The sequence below is a fragment of the Rhinopithecus roxellana genome, chromosome 3 (genome assembly GCF_007565055.1).
Source record: "Rhinopithecus roxellana isolate Shanxi Qingling chromosome 3, ASM756505v1, whole genome shotgun sequence".
NCBI classification, from domain to species: Eukaryota; Metazoa; Chordata; class Mammalia; order Primates; family Cercopithecidae; genus Rhinopithecus; species Rhinopithecus roxellana.
The window spans coordinates 75,452,563-75,471,016 of NC_044551.1; the positions used below are offsets into that span (position 1 = coordinate 75,452,563).

The following is an 18,454-nucleotide window of genomic DNA, read 5'->3' on the forward strand; positions in this document are numbered from 1 at the left end:
ACCAACCTCACAGTTACACAAAAACCCTCAGAAACTATTACAAACACCGCTATGCACACAGACTAGAAAATCTGGAAGAAACGGATAAATTTCAGGAAGTATACAACCTCCTAAGATTGAACCAGGAAGAAAATGAAACCCTGAACAAGTATTGAGTTCCAAAATTGAATCAATTATTAAAAAAAAAAAAAACAATGAACCAGAAAAGACTCTGCATGAGACAGATTCACAGCCAAATTCTACTAGACACAGAAAGAAGAGCTGATAACCAATTCTACTGAAACTAGTTTTTCATGAGTATTGCTTAAATTTTCTTTGTTTTGTGTTTTAGTTGAATAAAAAAGACTTGCTTAAAACAATAAGTAGACAAGAAAAAGTAAGGATAAATTCTAGATATATGGTTAATAATTTACCTATTTTTCTCTAATCTTTACAAAAAAAAATTCCAAGCCCATAAATAAAAATTAAAGTAGTATGAAGAGCAAATCAAAATTTAGATTGTCAAAAATAACCTTTCTTTTATAGAATTTGTATATTCATGAATCATAGATTGCTGTTTGGATCTATCTTATCTATCTATCTATCTATCTATCTATCTATCTATCTATCTATCTATCATCTATCATCTATCTATCAATTATCTTTTCAGTTTAGATTGGGAATGGTACATTTTTGTAGACAGATTATTAGCATTTCATTCTGTCTGTCTGTTTCATCTAACAAAATAAAATAATTGATATATAACTTATTTTTATTTCAGATTCTGATGAAGAATCCAGTGTTAATATGCCTAGCTCTGTCAAAAGCTGCAGAAGTTTTAGTTATTATTGGAGCTGCTGAATTTTTGCCTATATATTTAGAAAATCAGTTTATGTTAACACCCCCTGTGGCAACTATACTTGCAGGTAGAGTTACCTTCTTATTGTGTCGTTTCAAAATTTTTCATTGTCTTATTTATGTACTTATGAAATATGAAATACATGAAATAAATAAAAATATAAAGAATTATATACCTAGGTATGATTTGTGCAAATTTTACAAATATGAGCACTTTGCCATCATAATGTCAGTATTTTTGACATATAAATCCTAGTAAAACCTCTGTATTTCTCCTTTATCCCATTTATCTTCATTCCTTTTCACAGGTAATCACTCTTTTGAAGTCAGAGTGAATCATTCCCATGTATGTTTGTACATCTTTACTGCTTATGTGCTTGTCTGTATACATCTATTTCTAAAATTTATGTATCACTTTATACATACTCTTCTGCAGCTTATTTTTTCATCAGAAATTATGTTCTTTCGATTTGTGTTGATCTATATCTATTTAATGCATTTCAGTTTGCTATTTTATTTTATGATTCTATTTTATGAGTATACTATTGTTTATTTATTATCCAGTTAATGGATATGTTGTTGCTCTCACTTTTTCTCTCTTCCAACCAATGCAGTAATGAATAGGTTTGTTGATATCTCCTTCTGTACATTTATAAAAGTTGATCTAAGTTTAGACATTGAAGGGAAATTGCTATTGTGTACATTTACAATCTTATGAGATATTGAGAATTGGCTCTCCAAAATAGGTTGCAAATGGAATTAAATGTTTTAACGTTTTAGCATTAATGAGAAAGTTGTAAAGTAATGATTTATTTTAGGGTGTAAAAGGTAAAAGATGCATCCACTAATTTTTAGGATAACAAATAAAGTAGTAGTAAGAGACTATATTAATAGGAAAAATTTAATTAATTAAAAAAAGAAAGGAAAGACAGAAAACAAAAAGCATGTGGGCAAAATAGAAAACAAATAAGATGTGTAGAAATCCTGAGTATAAATCTAAACCTTTTATGGAGTACATTTTTTTATAAAAGGCTTGTCTGACTGCAAATTGTCCAAAAAGCCAAAATAGATCAGCTTTCAAGGGCCATAATGACATATTTTTTTGTGAGCACACCAGGTTTGGGGCACTCTGATTAATAGAATTGGTAGAACTTGAGGAGTAAATTCATTCCATGTATTTCTTATTGTATTAAATAAGGCTATTATTAATGGATTCCAAGCACCAGGTTAAGGCTACACGCTGTATTGACTTTAACCATCCCCTCAAGGTCCTGGATCTAGCCAGCTGAACAAATCCTTAAGCCATCAAGGTCTATCTTAAAAAATCAGGTGGCTTTCTCCTTAAGTTTCTCTACTGACCTTTCCACTTAGCCTTAGATATCAAAGTATAACAGAATACATTAGCAATTGCAAATTCTACCTTGGCAAGAATGAAATTTGGGGTAATTTTATCATCTATAATAATATTGATCAGTGAGTGAGGCTGACCAGAGTGCTTTCCAGGAATGAGGTGGTGTCATTGATTATTTTAAGTAAAGTCACAGATAAATTTTGCTCTATAGTTTCTAATTGCATTACCTATCATAAAGATGACTTCAGTAAGGCTGTGTATGAATAACATAACACTAATCTTGCCGGGAAGCTCCCCTGAGTAACTGAGCATAACTTCATTTTAGAGAAATTTCTAATCTTCGAAGAGCTATACGATCTGCTGGTGGTGATGTAAACACTTGATGATCTTTTATGACCACCCCTATGTTCTTGAATCTATCATTTCCATTTGACAAGTAAGGCTTGTCAAATAGTTATGAGCCTGATTTAGTTCATCCCAAAATGAGAATGTAAGTTCACAAAGTCAAAAGATTGCTGTAAGTTAGGACTTTGGTTTTGATAAGATGGCAGTAGTAAGCTAGTAGTTGCTTTTCAAATGGTAGCTGATTTAGGGAGTCAATGAGTGTTATACAACAACAGCTGTTTCTGAATGGAGCCTATATCTTTTATCTAGAGCCTCCAGTCCACGAAATTATCAGTCATGGAGATTTGTAGCTCATGGGGATCATTAAATTTCTAGCATCTCAAAGAAAAGAGTATGCCGCAGCTTGCTTACCAGCTTCAATGTAGATTTGTGAATTACACTCACTGTAAGTTAGCTGTTACAAAAGACAAGTAGAATGCCCAAGACCGACATCTCTGACACCGAGAGTCCAAAGTGACATTAAGTTCCCTTTTGGTTGGAGAGAAATGAGACATTTTTTTTTGCCTGACTTCCAGAGTAATTGAGGATTGTGAATCTGTTTGCATAGTTCCCCAGAAACTTGATGTGCAGTCTTTTGGATTTTGTTGGGATTTATCAGTTACCCTTGCAGGTGAAGGCATGATAATACCAAAGTTAGAGCCATTGAGTCTGAGGCTTGAGATCCTCTAGCCAGCTGCATATCATCTATCAGTGAAAAGTTTAGGCATCAGAAGGTAATGGGAATCACACTAAATTCTTATGCACCTTCTTGTAGCAAATGGCAGAGCTTTAGCTACTCCTGAGGAATAACTAAAGAATATTACAGTATTCTTACTGTAAAGGTATATTTGTGGTTTTTAAGCATGAATGAGAATTAGTCTTTGTCCTTGGGTGCCAATTAGATACAAAGGAATGTCTTGGCAAAGTCCAGTACAGTATATTAAATGTAATCAGTCTGTGTAGTAGATGTGGTTACATCACAATGTCTGAAACAGTCAAAGTTATAAGAGCAATAACTAAATTCAGCAGCAATTAATCCACTGTAAATCTCCAGCTCCAGCTCCTGATAACTTTTTTTTTTTTTTTTTTTTGAGATGGAGTTTCACTCTTGTTGCCCAGGCTGGAGTGCAATGAGGTAATTGAGGCTCACTGCAACCTCCACCTCCCAGGTTCAAGCGATTCTCTGGCCTCAGCCTTCCAAGTAGCAGGGATTACAGGCATGCACCACCTCGCCCAGCTAATTTTGTGTTTTTTCAGTAGAGGTGGGGTTTCTCCATGTTGCTCAGTCTGGTCGCAAACTCCCGACCTCAGGTGATCTACCCGCCTTGGCCTCCCAAAGTGCTGGGATTACAGGGGTGAGCCACCACATCTGGTCCTGATAACCTTTTACACTGGCCATGATGTGTGTTGAATGAAATTACTGCATCTCTTGCTACCCTTGCTACCTTATATTCTCAAAGCTAGGACTTTCCTTTCTCCTTCTGGGATTCTACATTGTTTCTGTTAGACCCCATGAGAGGAAACAGGGAGGCATGTTGGGTAGCAATTCATGTGTCCCATTATCACGTCTGAAGTTTAACAGCATTCATAGTATAATATTATAAAATATAAATACCAATTATACATTTAGAAATTGAAGCTACAGCATCAGTATATTAAGGCTACAACAAACATGCATTGAAATTGTCCACAGTATCACCCACAAGCTTACTTCACATTCTTTCAGGAAGGATGAGAGTTCAAAATGTATTCAATGCCTCATCTATGATTTCACACAGGAATTTTATTTGTCTTAGGAAAATCTTCCTAAGAGGGTCATAGCAAAGCTGCTTTATAGCAGTCAGGACACACTACAAAAAAATCTGAGGTCTTTTATTGTCTTAAAATGGATCCAAGATTGGCATGATAGACTGGAAGAGGAACTGGACCTCCAGTCAACTCAGCTATTGGCTGTTTTGTTTAAACAAGAAATTATGTACTGCACTTTATCATGTCCCAAGAAAATCAGCTAAAATGCTGATAATTCACCTGGTGTCTGCTCATAGTGGCTAGAATTTGTTTTTTCTTTTTACACTCAGGGTAATTGCACATTGCTGGAACTGTTATCTGTAACTTGAAAGCAGAAGGAATCTTCTAATAAGAAAAAAAATTAGAAGTAGTTTTTACAGTGAGGCAGTCCTGAAGCTGATGGCCAGATTGAAAAGGAAGTTTACTTGCCTAGAGAAGAGTTGATAAGACCTATGGCACTTTCCATGGAGCTGTCTTTAAACCTACTTCAGCCTGCAGCTACAGAAAGCCATGCCTCTGTTAGCATCCCATCATTGTTGCCAAGAGTGCTCAGATCTGTAATGGGTTTGAATTTCATCCTATCTGTAAGCTAACAAGTTAACCTAACTTAGTTTCATGTGTGCTGGAAGAAGACACCAAACTTCTTGGTCAGAGATGAAATAAAGTTTATGACTCACAGCAATAGCAGTAATGAGAGTTCCTGCTAGGTTTCTGAGTTCCAATTTCCAAAGGGTGATGTGAAAGGAGACCAGGTGACATCTGTACACACAATGAGTTGCATTACATGAAAGAAATCTTGAGGTTAGGGAACTCAAGTCTTTTACAGTAGGCAGTAATTATGCTTGTCTTTGGCTCCAGAGGGAGACATTATACTTGATAGAGATTGTCCAGAGGGGACACTCTCTCTGTCTTCCAACATTCTAAGCAAAGTTGTCCTCTGCTCTAAGTGAAAATACTACCCTTATTATCCAAGGCTACTCATCGTATAAATATCCTTGAAAATATAGTTCGGAACAAAGCAGTCAGTGCTTCTGCTTGCAGAATATACAGAAAGTTCTCACCCAATAAATATATTAGTAGTTATGTTAAATATAAATAGTCTAAAGAATGTCAGATTGGGAAAAAGTTTCAATATATGTTACTAACAAGAGGCACTCCTTAAATATGGGAACATGAAAAGGTTGAAAGTGAAAGAATAGACAAAAGATGCAAATGCTAACCAAAAGAGAAGCTTTTGCAACTATAATAATTTTAAATACTATATCCTTCAAAGAACACAAGAACTATGACAACTCAAAAAGCTGGAATGTCTTCTTTCCTCCAAACAACCTCACTAGCTCCCCCATGGAGGCCAGCACCCCAGTACTTGCTAGCACACTGCCACAGTCAAAAAGCATGCACTCTGCCATGCTGTCACTGCTGCTGTTGCTGGTATGTGCAAACAGGATGGATCCCATTGCCACTGCCCTACAAAGTGCTTTGGCTGCCACCATCCATTGGAGTACTGTGACCAGCAGTCCAGGAGCACCTTGACCCCTCCAGCACAGCATGTTTCTACCTTGAGGAGCCAGAGAACAAAACCAGTGCCCAATACTGGTCTCCTGGAGTTAGGCCACACAGTCCAGGAGTTCTGAGCTGAGCCTTTGCCTTCTAAAATCTTCCAGAAACAAAGCCAGTTGATTGAACCCACCTTCTACCACAAACAAACCCTCAAGGTCATCAAATAGAATAAAAGAAAAAAAAATCCAAAGGACAGGAACTTCAAGGATTAAAGGAGCATAAGCCCACAAAGATAAAAAAGAAACAGCACAAGAACTCTGACAACTCAAAAGGCCATAAGGTCTTCTTTCCTTCAAACAACCTCACTAGTTCTCCAGCAAGGGACCTTAACCAGCCTTAGATGGCTGAAATTACTGAAATAGAATTCAGAATATGGATAGGAACAAAAATCAAGATTCAGGGGAATGTTGAAACTCATTCTAAGGAAGCTAGGAATCACAAAGTATACAGGATCTGGAAGACAAAGTAACCAGTATAGAAAAGAACATAACTGACTTGATAGAGATAAAAACACACTATGAGAATTTCATAATGCAATCACAAGTATTAACAGGATAGATCAAGCTGAAGAAATAATCTCAGAGCTTGAAGATTGGGTTTCTGAAACAAGACAGAAAGAAAACATTAAAGAGAAAAGAATAAAAAGAAACAAACAAAAAGAACAAAAATATGCCATTATGTAAAGAGACCAAATCTACAATTCATGATCATCCCCGAAAGAGGTAGGGAGGATGGAAGCAACTTAGAAAACATATTTCAGGATATCATCTATGAGAACTTTTTCAACCTGTGTAGAGAGGCCAACAGTCAAATTTAAAAAATGCAGAGAACCCTCACAAAGTACTTCACAAAAAGATCATTCCTAAGACATAACCATCAGATTCTCCAAGGTCAAAATGAAAAAACAATGTTAAAGGCAGCTAGAGAGAAAGGGCAGGCCATCTACAAATGGAAGCTTATTAGCAGACCTATCAGCAGAAACCCTATAAGCTAGACCTCTTGGCAGAAACAGCAGACCTCTCAGCAGAAACCCTACAAGCCAGAAGAGACTGGGGGCATATGTTCAGCATTCTTAAAGAAAAGAAATTCCAGTCAAGAAATCCATACCCAACCAAACTAAGCTTCATAAGTGAAGTAGAAATAAAATCATTTTCAAGTAAGAAAATTATGAGGGCGTTTTTTACCACCAGACCTGCCTTACAAGTACTCCTAAAAAAAGCACTAAATATGGAAAGGAAAGACCATTACCAGTCACTACAAAAATGTACTTAAGTATGTAAACCATCGACACTATAAAGCAATCATGCAAACAAGTCAGCATAACAAACAGCTAACAACATGATGACAGGATCAAATCCACATATAGCAGTAGTAACCTTGAATGTAAATGGGCTAAATGCCCCAATGAAAAGAAAGAGTGGCAAGCTGAATAGAGAAGCAAGACCCAATGATATACTGTCTTCAAGAAATGTGTCTCACATACAATGGCACCACTAGACTCAAAAATAGATGAAGAAAAATCTTCTAAGTGAATGGAAACTGAAGGGGAAAATGAACAGAAAAAGAAGGGGTTGCAATTCTAATTTCAGATAAAACAAACTTTAAATAAATATTTTAAAAAACAAAGAGGGGCATTACATAATGGTGAAAGGTTCAATTCAATGAGAAGACCTAACTATCCTAAATATATATGCATTCAACACAGAAACAACCAGATTTATAAATTAAATTCTTAGAGACCTTCAAAGAGCCTTAGACTCCCACCAAATAATAGTGGAAGACTTCAACACCTCACTGACAGTGTTAGAAAGGTTATCAAGGCAGAAAATTAACAAAGATGTTGAAGACCTGAACTCAACACTACACCAAACAGACCTGAGAGGCATCAACAGACCTCTTCACCAAAAAACACAACAGAATATACATTCTTCTCATTGCCACATGGCACACACTCTAAAATCAACCACAAAATCAGATATAAAACAATCCTCAGCAAATGTAAAATGACTGAAATCATACTAACCACTCTCTTGGACCACAGCACAATGAAAATAGAAATCAAACTAAGTAAACTGCTCAGAACCATACAATTAAGTGGAAATTAAATGACCCACCCTGAATGACTTTTGGGTAAGTAATGAAATTAAGGCAGAATGAGAACAGAGATATAAAACACCAGAATCTCTGGGATATAGCTAAGGCAGTATGAAGAGGGAAATGTATAACACCATATGCTCACATCAAAAAGTTAGAAAACCCTCAATTTAAAAATTAACATCACAACAAAAAGGCTAGAGAAGTAACAGCAAACCAATTCTAAAGCTAGAAGAAGACAAGAAATAACCAAATCAGAGATGAACTGAAAGCGATGAAGACACACAAAAAAACATTCAAAAGAACAGTGAATCCAATAGTTGTTTTTTTGAAAAATTAATAAGATAGATTTTTACCTAGACAAAGAACAAAAGAGAGAAGATCCAAATAAACACAATCAGAAGTGATAGAGAGGATATTACCACTGACCCCACAGAAACACAAATAACAATCAGAGACTCCTATGAGCACCTTTACAAACATGAACTAGAAAATCTAGAAAAAATGAATAAATTCCTGGACACATAAAGCCTCTCAAGATGAACTAGGAAAATTAAATTCCTGAACAGACCAATAATGAGCTCCAAAACTGAAATAGCAATAAATAGCCTACAAACCAAAAAGTCCAGGATTAGGTGGATTCACAGTCAAACTCTACCAAATGTACAAAGAAGAGCTGGTATCATTACTACCAAAACTATTCCAACAAATTGAGGAGGGGAGACTCCTCCCCATCTCATTCTATGAGGCCAGAATAATCCTGATTCCAAAACCTGGAAGAGACTCAACAACAACAACAAAAAAAATTCAGGCCAATATCCTTGATGAACATATATGTAAAAATCTTCAATACATACTAGCGAATGAATCCAACTGTACATCAAAAGCTAATCCACCATGATCAAGTAGGATTTTTCCCTCTAATGCAAGGTTGGTTAAACATACTCAAGTTAATAAACATGATTTTTCACATAAATAGAACTAAAGTCAAAACCACATAATCATCTCAGTAGATGAAGAAATGTACTTTCAATAAAATTCAACATCCCTTCATGTTTAAAACTCTCAACAAACTAGGTATTGAAAGAACATACCTAAAAATAATAAGAGCCATCTATGACAAGCCCACAGCCAACATTATACTGAAGGGGGGAAAGCTGGAAGCATTCACCTTGAAAACCAGAACAAGGATGCCCCTCTCACCATTCCTATTCAACATAGTATTAGAAGTCCTGGCCAGAAGAATCAGGCAAAAGAAAGAAATGAAGGGCATCCACATAAAAAGAGAGGAAACCAAACTATCCCTGTTTGCAAACAACATGATTCTATATCGAGAAAACCCCATAGTCTTGGCCCAAAAGCTTCTTAAGCTGATAAACAACATCAGCAAAGTTTCAGATACAAAATCAACATACAAAAATCGATAATATTTCTATACGCCAACAACAGCCAGCTGAGAGTCAAATTAGAAATGCAATTCTGGCCGGGCGCGGTGGCTCAAGCCTGTAATCCCAGCACTTTGGGAGGCCGAGACGGGCGGATCACGAGGTCAGGAGTTCGAGACCATCCTGGCTAACACGGTGAAACCCCGTCTCTACTAAAAAATACAAAAAGCTAGCCGGGCGAGGTGGCTGGCATCTGTAGTCCCAGCTACTCGGGAGGCTGAGGCAGGAGAATGGCGTAAACCCGGGAGGCGGAGCTTGCAGTGAGCTGAGAGCCGGCCACTGCACTCCAGCCTGGGCAGCAGAGCGAGACTCCGTCTCAAAAAAAAAAAAAAAAAAAAAAAAAAAAAAAAAAAAAAAAAAAGAGAGATGCAATTCTATTCAGTTTCCACAAAAATGACTTAAATACCTAGGAATACAGCTAACCAGGACCAGGGAATTTACAGATCTTTACAATAAATTGAAAAACACTGCTCAAAGAAATAAGAGATTACACAAACAAATGGGAAAACATCCCATGCTTATGAATGGGAAGAATCAATTCCGTTAAAATGGCCACACTGCCCAAAGCAGTTTACAGATTCAAGATTCAATGCTATTCCTATTAAACCACCAATGCAATTCTTCACATAACTAAATAAAGACTATTTTAAAATTCATATGGATCCAAAAAGAGCTCAAATAGCCAAGACAATCCTAAGCAAAAAGAACAAAGCTGGAGACAACACACTACCCAACTTCAGACTATACTACAGTAACCAAAACAGCATCATACTGGTACAAAAACAGACACATAGACCAATGGAACAGAATAGAGAGCCCAGAAATAAGGTCATACACCTACAACCATCCGATCTTCAAGAAACTTGAGTAAAACAAGCAACGAAGAAAGGACTCCCTATTCAGTAAATTGTGCTGGTATAACTGGCAAGCCATATGCAGAAGGTTGAAACTGGACTCCCTCTTTATATGTATACAAAAATCAACTCGAGATGGATTAAAGACTTAAATGTAAAACCCAAAACTATAAAAACCCTAGAAGACAACCTCGGGAATACCATTCTGCACATAGGAACTGGCAAAAATTTTAGGACAAAAATGCCAAAAGCCATTGCAACAAAAGTAAAAATTTACAAATGGGATCTAATTAAACTTACGAGCTTCTGCACAGCAAAAATACTATCAACAGAGTAAACCAGACAATCTACAGAATGGGAGAAAATATTTCCAAGGTAAGCATCTGACAAAGGTCCAAAATCCAGCATCTATAAGGAGCTTAAAAAAACTTAGAAGGAAAAAGAAAGTCCCATAATAAAGGGGGCATAGGACATAAACAGCCACTTCTCAAAAGAAGACATACATGTGGCCAACAGTCATATGAAAAAAAACCTCAGTATTACTTATCATTAGAGAAATGCAAATCCAAACCACAACGAGATACCATCTCACACCATTCAGAATGGCTATTACTAAAAAGTCAAAAAGTAACAAGTGCTGGCGAGGTTGAAGAGAAAAGGGAATGCTATTACACTGTTGGTGGGAGTGTAAATTAATTCAACCATTGTGGAAAGCAATGTGGTGATTCCTCAAAGAGCTAAAGACAAAACTACCATTTGATGCAGCAATCTCATTACTGGATATATACACAAAGGAATATAAATTTTTCTATCAGAAAGACACATGCATGCATATGTTCATCACAGCACTGTTCACAATAGCAGAGACATGGAAGCTAAATAAGAACACAAAGAGAACAACAGACGCAGAAGCCTACCTGAGGGTGGGAGGTGGTAGGATGGAGAGGATCAGAAAAATAACTATTGGGTACTAAGCTTTGTACCTGGGTGATGAGATAATCTGTATAACAAACCCTCATGACGCATTTACCTATATAACAACCTGCATATGTATTCCTGAACCTAAAATGAAAGTAATATGTCCTTTAGCAGCTTATACAATATTTTCTTTATTCTTGATGTTATGAAGATTTCCTACCTTCTTATCTGTAAGGGTGACTTTTTTATTGCTTCTCAGTAGTTGGAGTGTACATTTATTTCCAGGGCTAAAATTTCATTAATTATGTAAATGTTTTATCCTCAGCTGTAATTTTTCAACCATTGTTTTTCTGGTATTACTTGTATTGTTTTTCTCACAACTGCTATAAGCCTTTTTGTGGAGCTTATTTATTTTTATTATCTTTTTTCAAGAACTATTTTTTGAACAATTTTAGATTTACAGAAATATCTTGAAGATAGAAGATAATATAAAGAATTTCTGGCCAGGCGTGGTGGTTCATGCTTGTCATCTTAGCACTTTGGGAGGCTGAGGTGGGTGAATCACTTGTCAGGAGTTCAAGAGCAGCCTGGCCAACAAGGCAAAACCCGGTCTCTACTAAAAATACAAAAATTAGTATGGTGGTACAGGGGGGCATGCCTGTAATCCCAGCTACTCGGGAGGCTAAGGCAGGAGAATAGCTTGAAACTGGGAGGCAGAGGTTGCAGTGAGCCAATACCGTGCCACTGCACTCCAACCTAGTGACAGAGCAAGACTCTGTCTCTCTCTCTCTCTCTCTAAATATATATATATATGGATATATATATTTATATATACACAGAGAGAGAGAGTTTCCATATGCTGTACACCCAGTTTCCCCTTTTATAAACATCTTATATTAGCATGGCAGATTTGTCATAATTAATGAACCAAAATTAATACAATATTACTAACTAAAGTCAATGGTTTGTGCAGATTTTTTTTCAATTTTTACCTAATGTCCTTTTTCTGTCCCAGGATCTCATTCAAGATACTACACTATATTTAGTTATCATGTCTCTTTGAAGTTCTCTTGGCTATGACAATATCTCAGTCTTTCCTTGTTTTTGATGACCTTACAGTTATTAGGAGTACTGGCCAGTTGTTCTGTAAGATGTCCCACTATAGAAAATTGCCTAATGTTTTTATCATGATTAGACTAGGGTTTTAGTTTTTTAAAGGAAGACCCAGAGGTAAAGTATCATTTTCAAAACATCATATCAAGGGAATATACTATCCATGTGAGTGACTGCTTTTGAATTTGACTTTGATCACCTGGCTGAGGTAACATTTGCCAGGTTTCTCCCCTGTACTCATTGTCTTTGGCTTGTTTTGGTTATTATTCTCTCACTCTTTTCTTTTTTTTTGAGATGGAGTCTGGCTCTGTCACCTGGGCTGGAGTGCAGTGGTGCGATCTCGGCTCACTGCAAGCTCCACCTCCCGGGTTCACGCCATTCTCCTGCCTCAGCCTCCCGAGTAACTGGGCCTACAGGCGCCCGCCACCATGCCTGGCTAATTTTTTTGTATTTTTAGTAGAAACAGTGTTTCACCACATTAGCCAGGATGGTCTCAATCTCCTGACTTCGTTATCCACCCACCTCAGCCTCCCAAAGTGCTGGGATTACCGGCGTGAGCCACCGCGCCCGGCCCTTCTCTTACTCTTTTATCTTTTTTTAATACACACTGTAATAACAGTGTTCTTTTCCAATTTATCAATTTGCTTATAATTATCTCTAGTCTGAAGGTTATCCTGAGATTTGAGTTTCTAAGAATTATATTTTTTAATATCCAGGTTTCTTATTTTTTATTCACTTTTTTATTATCTCCTCTTTTTATTTTTCTTCTTTATTTATATGAACACTTTCATTTTTATGTCATTGTTCAACTCCCACTCATGAGAAAGAATATGTGATGTTTGGTTTCCTGTTCCTGTGTTAGTTTGCTGAGAATGATGGTTTCCAGCTTCATCCAAGTCCCTGCAAAAGACATGAACTCAGTCTTCTTTATGGCTACATAGTAGTCCATGGTGTATATGTGCCACGTTTTCTTTATCCAGTCTATCATTGATAGGCATTTGGGTTGCTTCCAAGTCTTTGCTATTGTAAATAGTGCTGCAATAAACATACATGTATATGTGTCTCTATAGAATGATTTATAATCCTTTGGACATATATGCATTAATGGGATTGCTAACCAAATAGTATTTCTGGTTCTAGACCCTTGAGGAAGCACCACACTGTCTTCCACAATGGTTGAACTAATTTACACTCCCACCAACCGTGTAAAAGCGTTTCTATTTCTCCACAGCCTCGCCAGCATCTGTTGTTTCCTGACTTTTTAATGATTGCATTTCTAACTGGCGTGAGATGGTACCTCATTGTTTTGATTTGCATTGCTCTAATAACCAGTCATTACGGGCTTTTTTTCATATGTTCGTTGACCACATAAATGTCTTCTTTTGAGAAATGTCTGTTCTCATCCTTTGCCCAGTTTTTGATGGGGTTGTTTGTTTTTTTCTTGTAAATTTGTTTAAGTTCCTTCTAGAGTCTGGATATTAACCCTTTGTCAGATGGATAGATTGCAAAAATTTTCTCCCATTCTGTAGGTTGCCTGTTCACTCTGATGATAGTTTCTTTTGCTGTGCAGAAGTTCTTTAGTTTAATTAGATTCCATTTGTCAATTTTGGCTTTTATTGCCTTTGCTTTTGGTGTTTTAGTCATAAAGTCTTTGCCCATGCCTATGTGCTGAACGGTATTGCCTGGGTTTTCTTCTAGGGTTTTTATGGTTTTAGGTTTTATATTTAAGTCTTATATCAATCTTGAGTTAATTTTTGTATAATGTGTAAGGAAGGGATCCAGTTTCAATTTTATGCATATGGCTAGTCAATTTTCCCAGCACCATTTATAAAATAGGGAATCATTTCTCCATTGCTTGTTTTCATCAGATTTGTTGAAGACCAGATTGTTGTAGATGTTTGGTCTTATTTCTGAGTCCTTTGTTCTGTTCCATTGGCTTATATGTCTGTTTGGTACCAGTACCATGCTGTTTTGATTACTGTAGCCTTGTAGGATAGTTTGAAGTCATGTTCCGTGATGCTTCCAGCTTTGTTCATTTGGCTTAGGATTGTCTTGGCTATATGTGCTCTTTTTGTTTCCATATGAAGTTTAAAGTAGTTTTTTTCTAATTCTGTGAATGAAGTCATGGCAGTTTGATGGGAATAGCTTAAATCTATAAATTACTTTGACAGTATGTCCATTTTCACAATATTGATTCTTCCTATCTATGAGAATGGAATGTTTTTCCATTTGTTTCTGTCCTCTCTTATTTCCTTGAGCAGTGGTTTGTAGTTCTCCTTGAAGAAGATCTTCACATCCCTTGTAAGTTGTATTCCTAGGTATTTTATTCTCTTTGTAGCAATTGTGAATGGGAGTTCACTCATGATTTGGTACTTTGTTTGTCTATTAACGGTGTATAGGAATGCGTGTGTTTTTTGCACATTTATTTTGTATCCTGAGACTTTGCCGAAGTTCCTTATCCTCTTAAGGAGATTTTGGGCTGAGAGGATGGGGTTTTCTAAATATACAATCATGTCATCTGCAAACAGAAACAACGTGACTTCCCCTCTTCCTATTTGAATACACTTTATTTCTTTCTCTTGCCTGATCACCCTGGCCAGAACTTCCAATACTATGCTGCATGCTGCATAGGAGTGGTGCGAGAGGGCGTCCTTGTCTTGTGCCAGTTTTCAAAGGGAATGCTTCCTGCTTTTGCCCATTCAGTATGATATTGGCTGTGGGTTTATCATAAATAGCTCTTATTATTTTGAGATATGCTCCATCAATACCTAGTTTATTGAATGCTTTTCGCATGAAGGGGTGTTAAACTTTATTGAAGGGATTTTCTGCATCTATTGAGATAATCATGCGGTTTTTGTCATTGGTTCTGTTTTTGTGATGGATTACGTTTATTGATTTGTGTATGTTGAACCAGTCTTGCATCCCAGGGATGAAGGTGACTTGATTATGGTGGATAAGCTTTCTAGTGTGCTGCTTGATTCGATGTGCCAGGATTTTCGCAACACTGTTCATCAGGGATATTGGTCTGAAATTTCTTTGTTGTTGTGTCTATGCCAGGTTTTGGTATCAGGATGATGCTGGCCTCATAAACCGACTCGGGGAGGAGTCCCTATTTTTATATTGTTTGGAATAGTTTCAGAAGGAATGGAACCAGCTCTTGTTTGTACCTCTTGTAGAATTTGGCTATCAATCCATCTGATCCTGTGCTTTTTTTCATTGGTAGGCTACTAATTACTGCCTCATTTTCAGAACTTGTTACTGGCCTATTCAGGGATTCGACTTCTTCCTGGTTTAATCTTGGGAGGGTGTGTGTGTCCAGGAATTTATCCATTTATTCTCGATTTTCTACTTTATTTACATGGAAGTGTTTATGGTACTCTCTGACAGTAGTCTGCATTTTTGTTAGATCAGTAGTGACACCATTTTATCATTTTTTATTGTGTCTATTTGATTCTTCCCTCTTTTCTTTTTTACTAGTCTGGCTAGCAGTCTATCTAGTTTGTTAATCTCTTCAAAAAACTAGCTCCTTGATTCATTGATTTTTTGAAGGGCTTTTCATGTCTCTGTCTCCTTCAGTTCTGCTCTGATCTCAGTTATTTCTTGTCTTCTGCTAGCTTTTGAACTTGTTTGCTCTTGCTTCTCTAGTTCTTTTAATTGTGATGTTAGGGTGTCAATTTTAGATCTTTCCCACCTTCTCCTTTGGGCATTTAGTGCTATAAATTTTTCTCTAAACACTGCTTTAGCTGTGTCCCAGAGATTCTGGTACCCTGTCTTTGTTGTTATTGGTTTTAAAGAACTTACTTATTTCTGCCTTAATTTTATTATATACCCAGTAGTCAATAAGGTGCAGGTTGTTCAGTTTTGATGCAGTTATAGTTATGCAGTTTTGAGTGAGTTTCTTGACGGAATCTCATTCTGTCACCCACACTGGAGTGCAATGGCATGATCTCGGCTCACTGCAAGCTCCACCCCGTGGGTTCATGCCATTCTCCTGCCTCAGCCTCCCAAGTAGCTGGGACTACAGGCGCCCGCCACCACGCCCGGCTAAGTTTTTGTATTTTTAGTAGAGATGGGGTTTCACCGAGTTAGCCAGGATGCTCTCGATCTCCTGACCTTGTGATCCGCATACCTCAGCCTCCCAAAGTGCTGGGATTACAGGCGTGAGCCACTGCGCCGGGCCTAATTCTGAGTTCTAATTTGGTTGCACTTTGGTCTGAGAGACTGTTTGTTATGATTTCTGTTCTTTTGCATTGGCTGAGGAGTGCAGTGGCCGGATCTCAGCTCACTGCAAGCTCCGCCTCCCGGGTTCACGCCATTCTCCTGCCTCAGCCTCCGGAGTAGCTGGGACTACAGGCGCCGCCACCTCGCCCGGCTAGTTTTTTTTTGTATTTTTAGTAGAGACGGGGTTTCACCGTGTTAGCCAGGATGGTCTCGATCTCCTGACCTCGTGATCCGCCCGTCTCGGCCTCCCAAAGTGCTGGGATTACAGGCTTGAGCCACCGCGCCCTGCTGAGGAGTGTTTTACTTCTAGCTATGTGGTCAATTTTAGATACGTGCTATGTGGTGCTGAGAATAATGCATATTCTGTTGATTTAGGGTGAAGAGTTCTGTAGTTGTCTATTAGATCAGCTTGGTCCAGAGCTGAGTTCAATTCCTGAATATCCTTGTTAATTTTCTATCTGGTTGATCTGTCTAATATTGACAGTGGGGTGTTAAAGTGTCCCACTATTATTGTGTGGGAGTCTGAGTCTCTTTGTAGGTCTCTAAGAACTTGCTTTATGAATCTGTGTGCTCTTGTATTGGTGCATACATATTTAGGATAGTTAGTTCTTGTTGCATTGATCCCTTTACCAATATGTAATGCCTTTCTTTGTCTTTTTAAATCTTTATTGGTTTAAAGTCTGTTTATTCAGAGACTAGGATTGCAACCACTGCTTTTTTTTTTCTTTCCATTTGCTTGGTAAATATTCCTCTATCCCTTTATTTTGAACCTATGTATGTCTTTGCTCGTGAGATGGGTCTCCTGAATACATCACACTGATGGATCTTGACTCTTTATTGAATTTGCCATTCTATGTCTTTTAATTTGGGTGTTTAGCCCATTTAAATTTAAGGTTAATATTGTTATGTGTGAATTTGATCCTGTCATCATAATGCTAGCTGGTTATTTTGCATATTAGTTGATGGAGTTTATTCATAGTGTTGTTGGTCATTATATTTTGGTGTTTCTGAAGTGGCTGGTACTAGTTTTTCCTTCCCATATTTAGTGCTTCCTGCAGGAGCTCTTGGAAGGCAGGCCTGGTGGTGACAAAATCCTTCAGCATTTGCTTGTCTGTAAAGAATTTTATTTCTCCTTCACTTATGAAGCTTAGTTTGGCTGGATATGAAATTCTGGTTTGAAAATTATTTTCTTTAAGAATGTTGAATATTGGCCCCCACTCTCTTCTGGCTTGTAGGTTTCTGCAGAGAGATCTGCTCTTAGTCTAATGGGCTTCCCATGGTAGGTAATCTGACCTTTCTCTCTAGCTACCTTAACATTTTTTGCTTTGTTTCAACCTTGATGAATCTGGCGATTATGTGTCTCGGGGTTGCTCTTCTCATGGAGTATCTTAGTGGTGTTCTCTGTATTTCCTGAATTTGAATGTTGGCCTGTCTTGCTAGGTTGGGGAAGTTTTCCTGGATAATATCCTGAAGTGTGTTTTCCAACTTGGACTCATTCTCTCCATCACTTTCAGGTACACCAATCATAGGTTTGGTCTTTCCATATAGTCCCATATTTCTTTGAGGCATTCATTCCTTTTTATTCTTTTTTCTCTAATCTTGTCTTCATGCTTTATATCATTAAGTTGTTCTTCAACCTCTGATATCCTTTCTTCCACTTGATTCATTCAGCTATTGTTACTTGTGTATGCTTCACAAAGTTCTCATGCTGTGTTTTTCAGCTCCATCACATCATTTATGTTCTTCTCTAAACTAATTATTCAGTTAGCAGCTCCTATAACCATTTATCAAGGTTTTCAGCTTCCTTGCATTGGGTTAGAACATGCTTCTTTAGCTCAGAGGAGTTTGTTATTACCCACCTTCTGAAGCTTACTTCTGTCAATTCGTGA

At 37.3% G+C, this 18,454-nt stretch overlaps 1 protein-coding gene across 2 annotated transcripts in view; it reads left to right on the forward strand.

Moving 5' to 3' along the window:
• The window catches only part of SLCO6A1 (solute carrier organic anion transporter family member 6A1), a 120,852-nt gene that overhangs the window by 59,845 nt on the left and 42,553 nt on the right, over positions 1 to 18,454 (forward strand). For both annotated transcript variants that reach the window (XM_010379077.2, XM_010379075.2), the window contains one exon: positions 761 to 905. In XM_010379077.2, the coding sequence (XP_010377379.1) occupies positions 761 to 905 (145 nt within the window). The remainder of the gene's footprint in view (positions 1 to 760; positions 906 to 18,454) is intronic.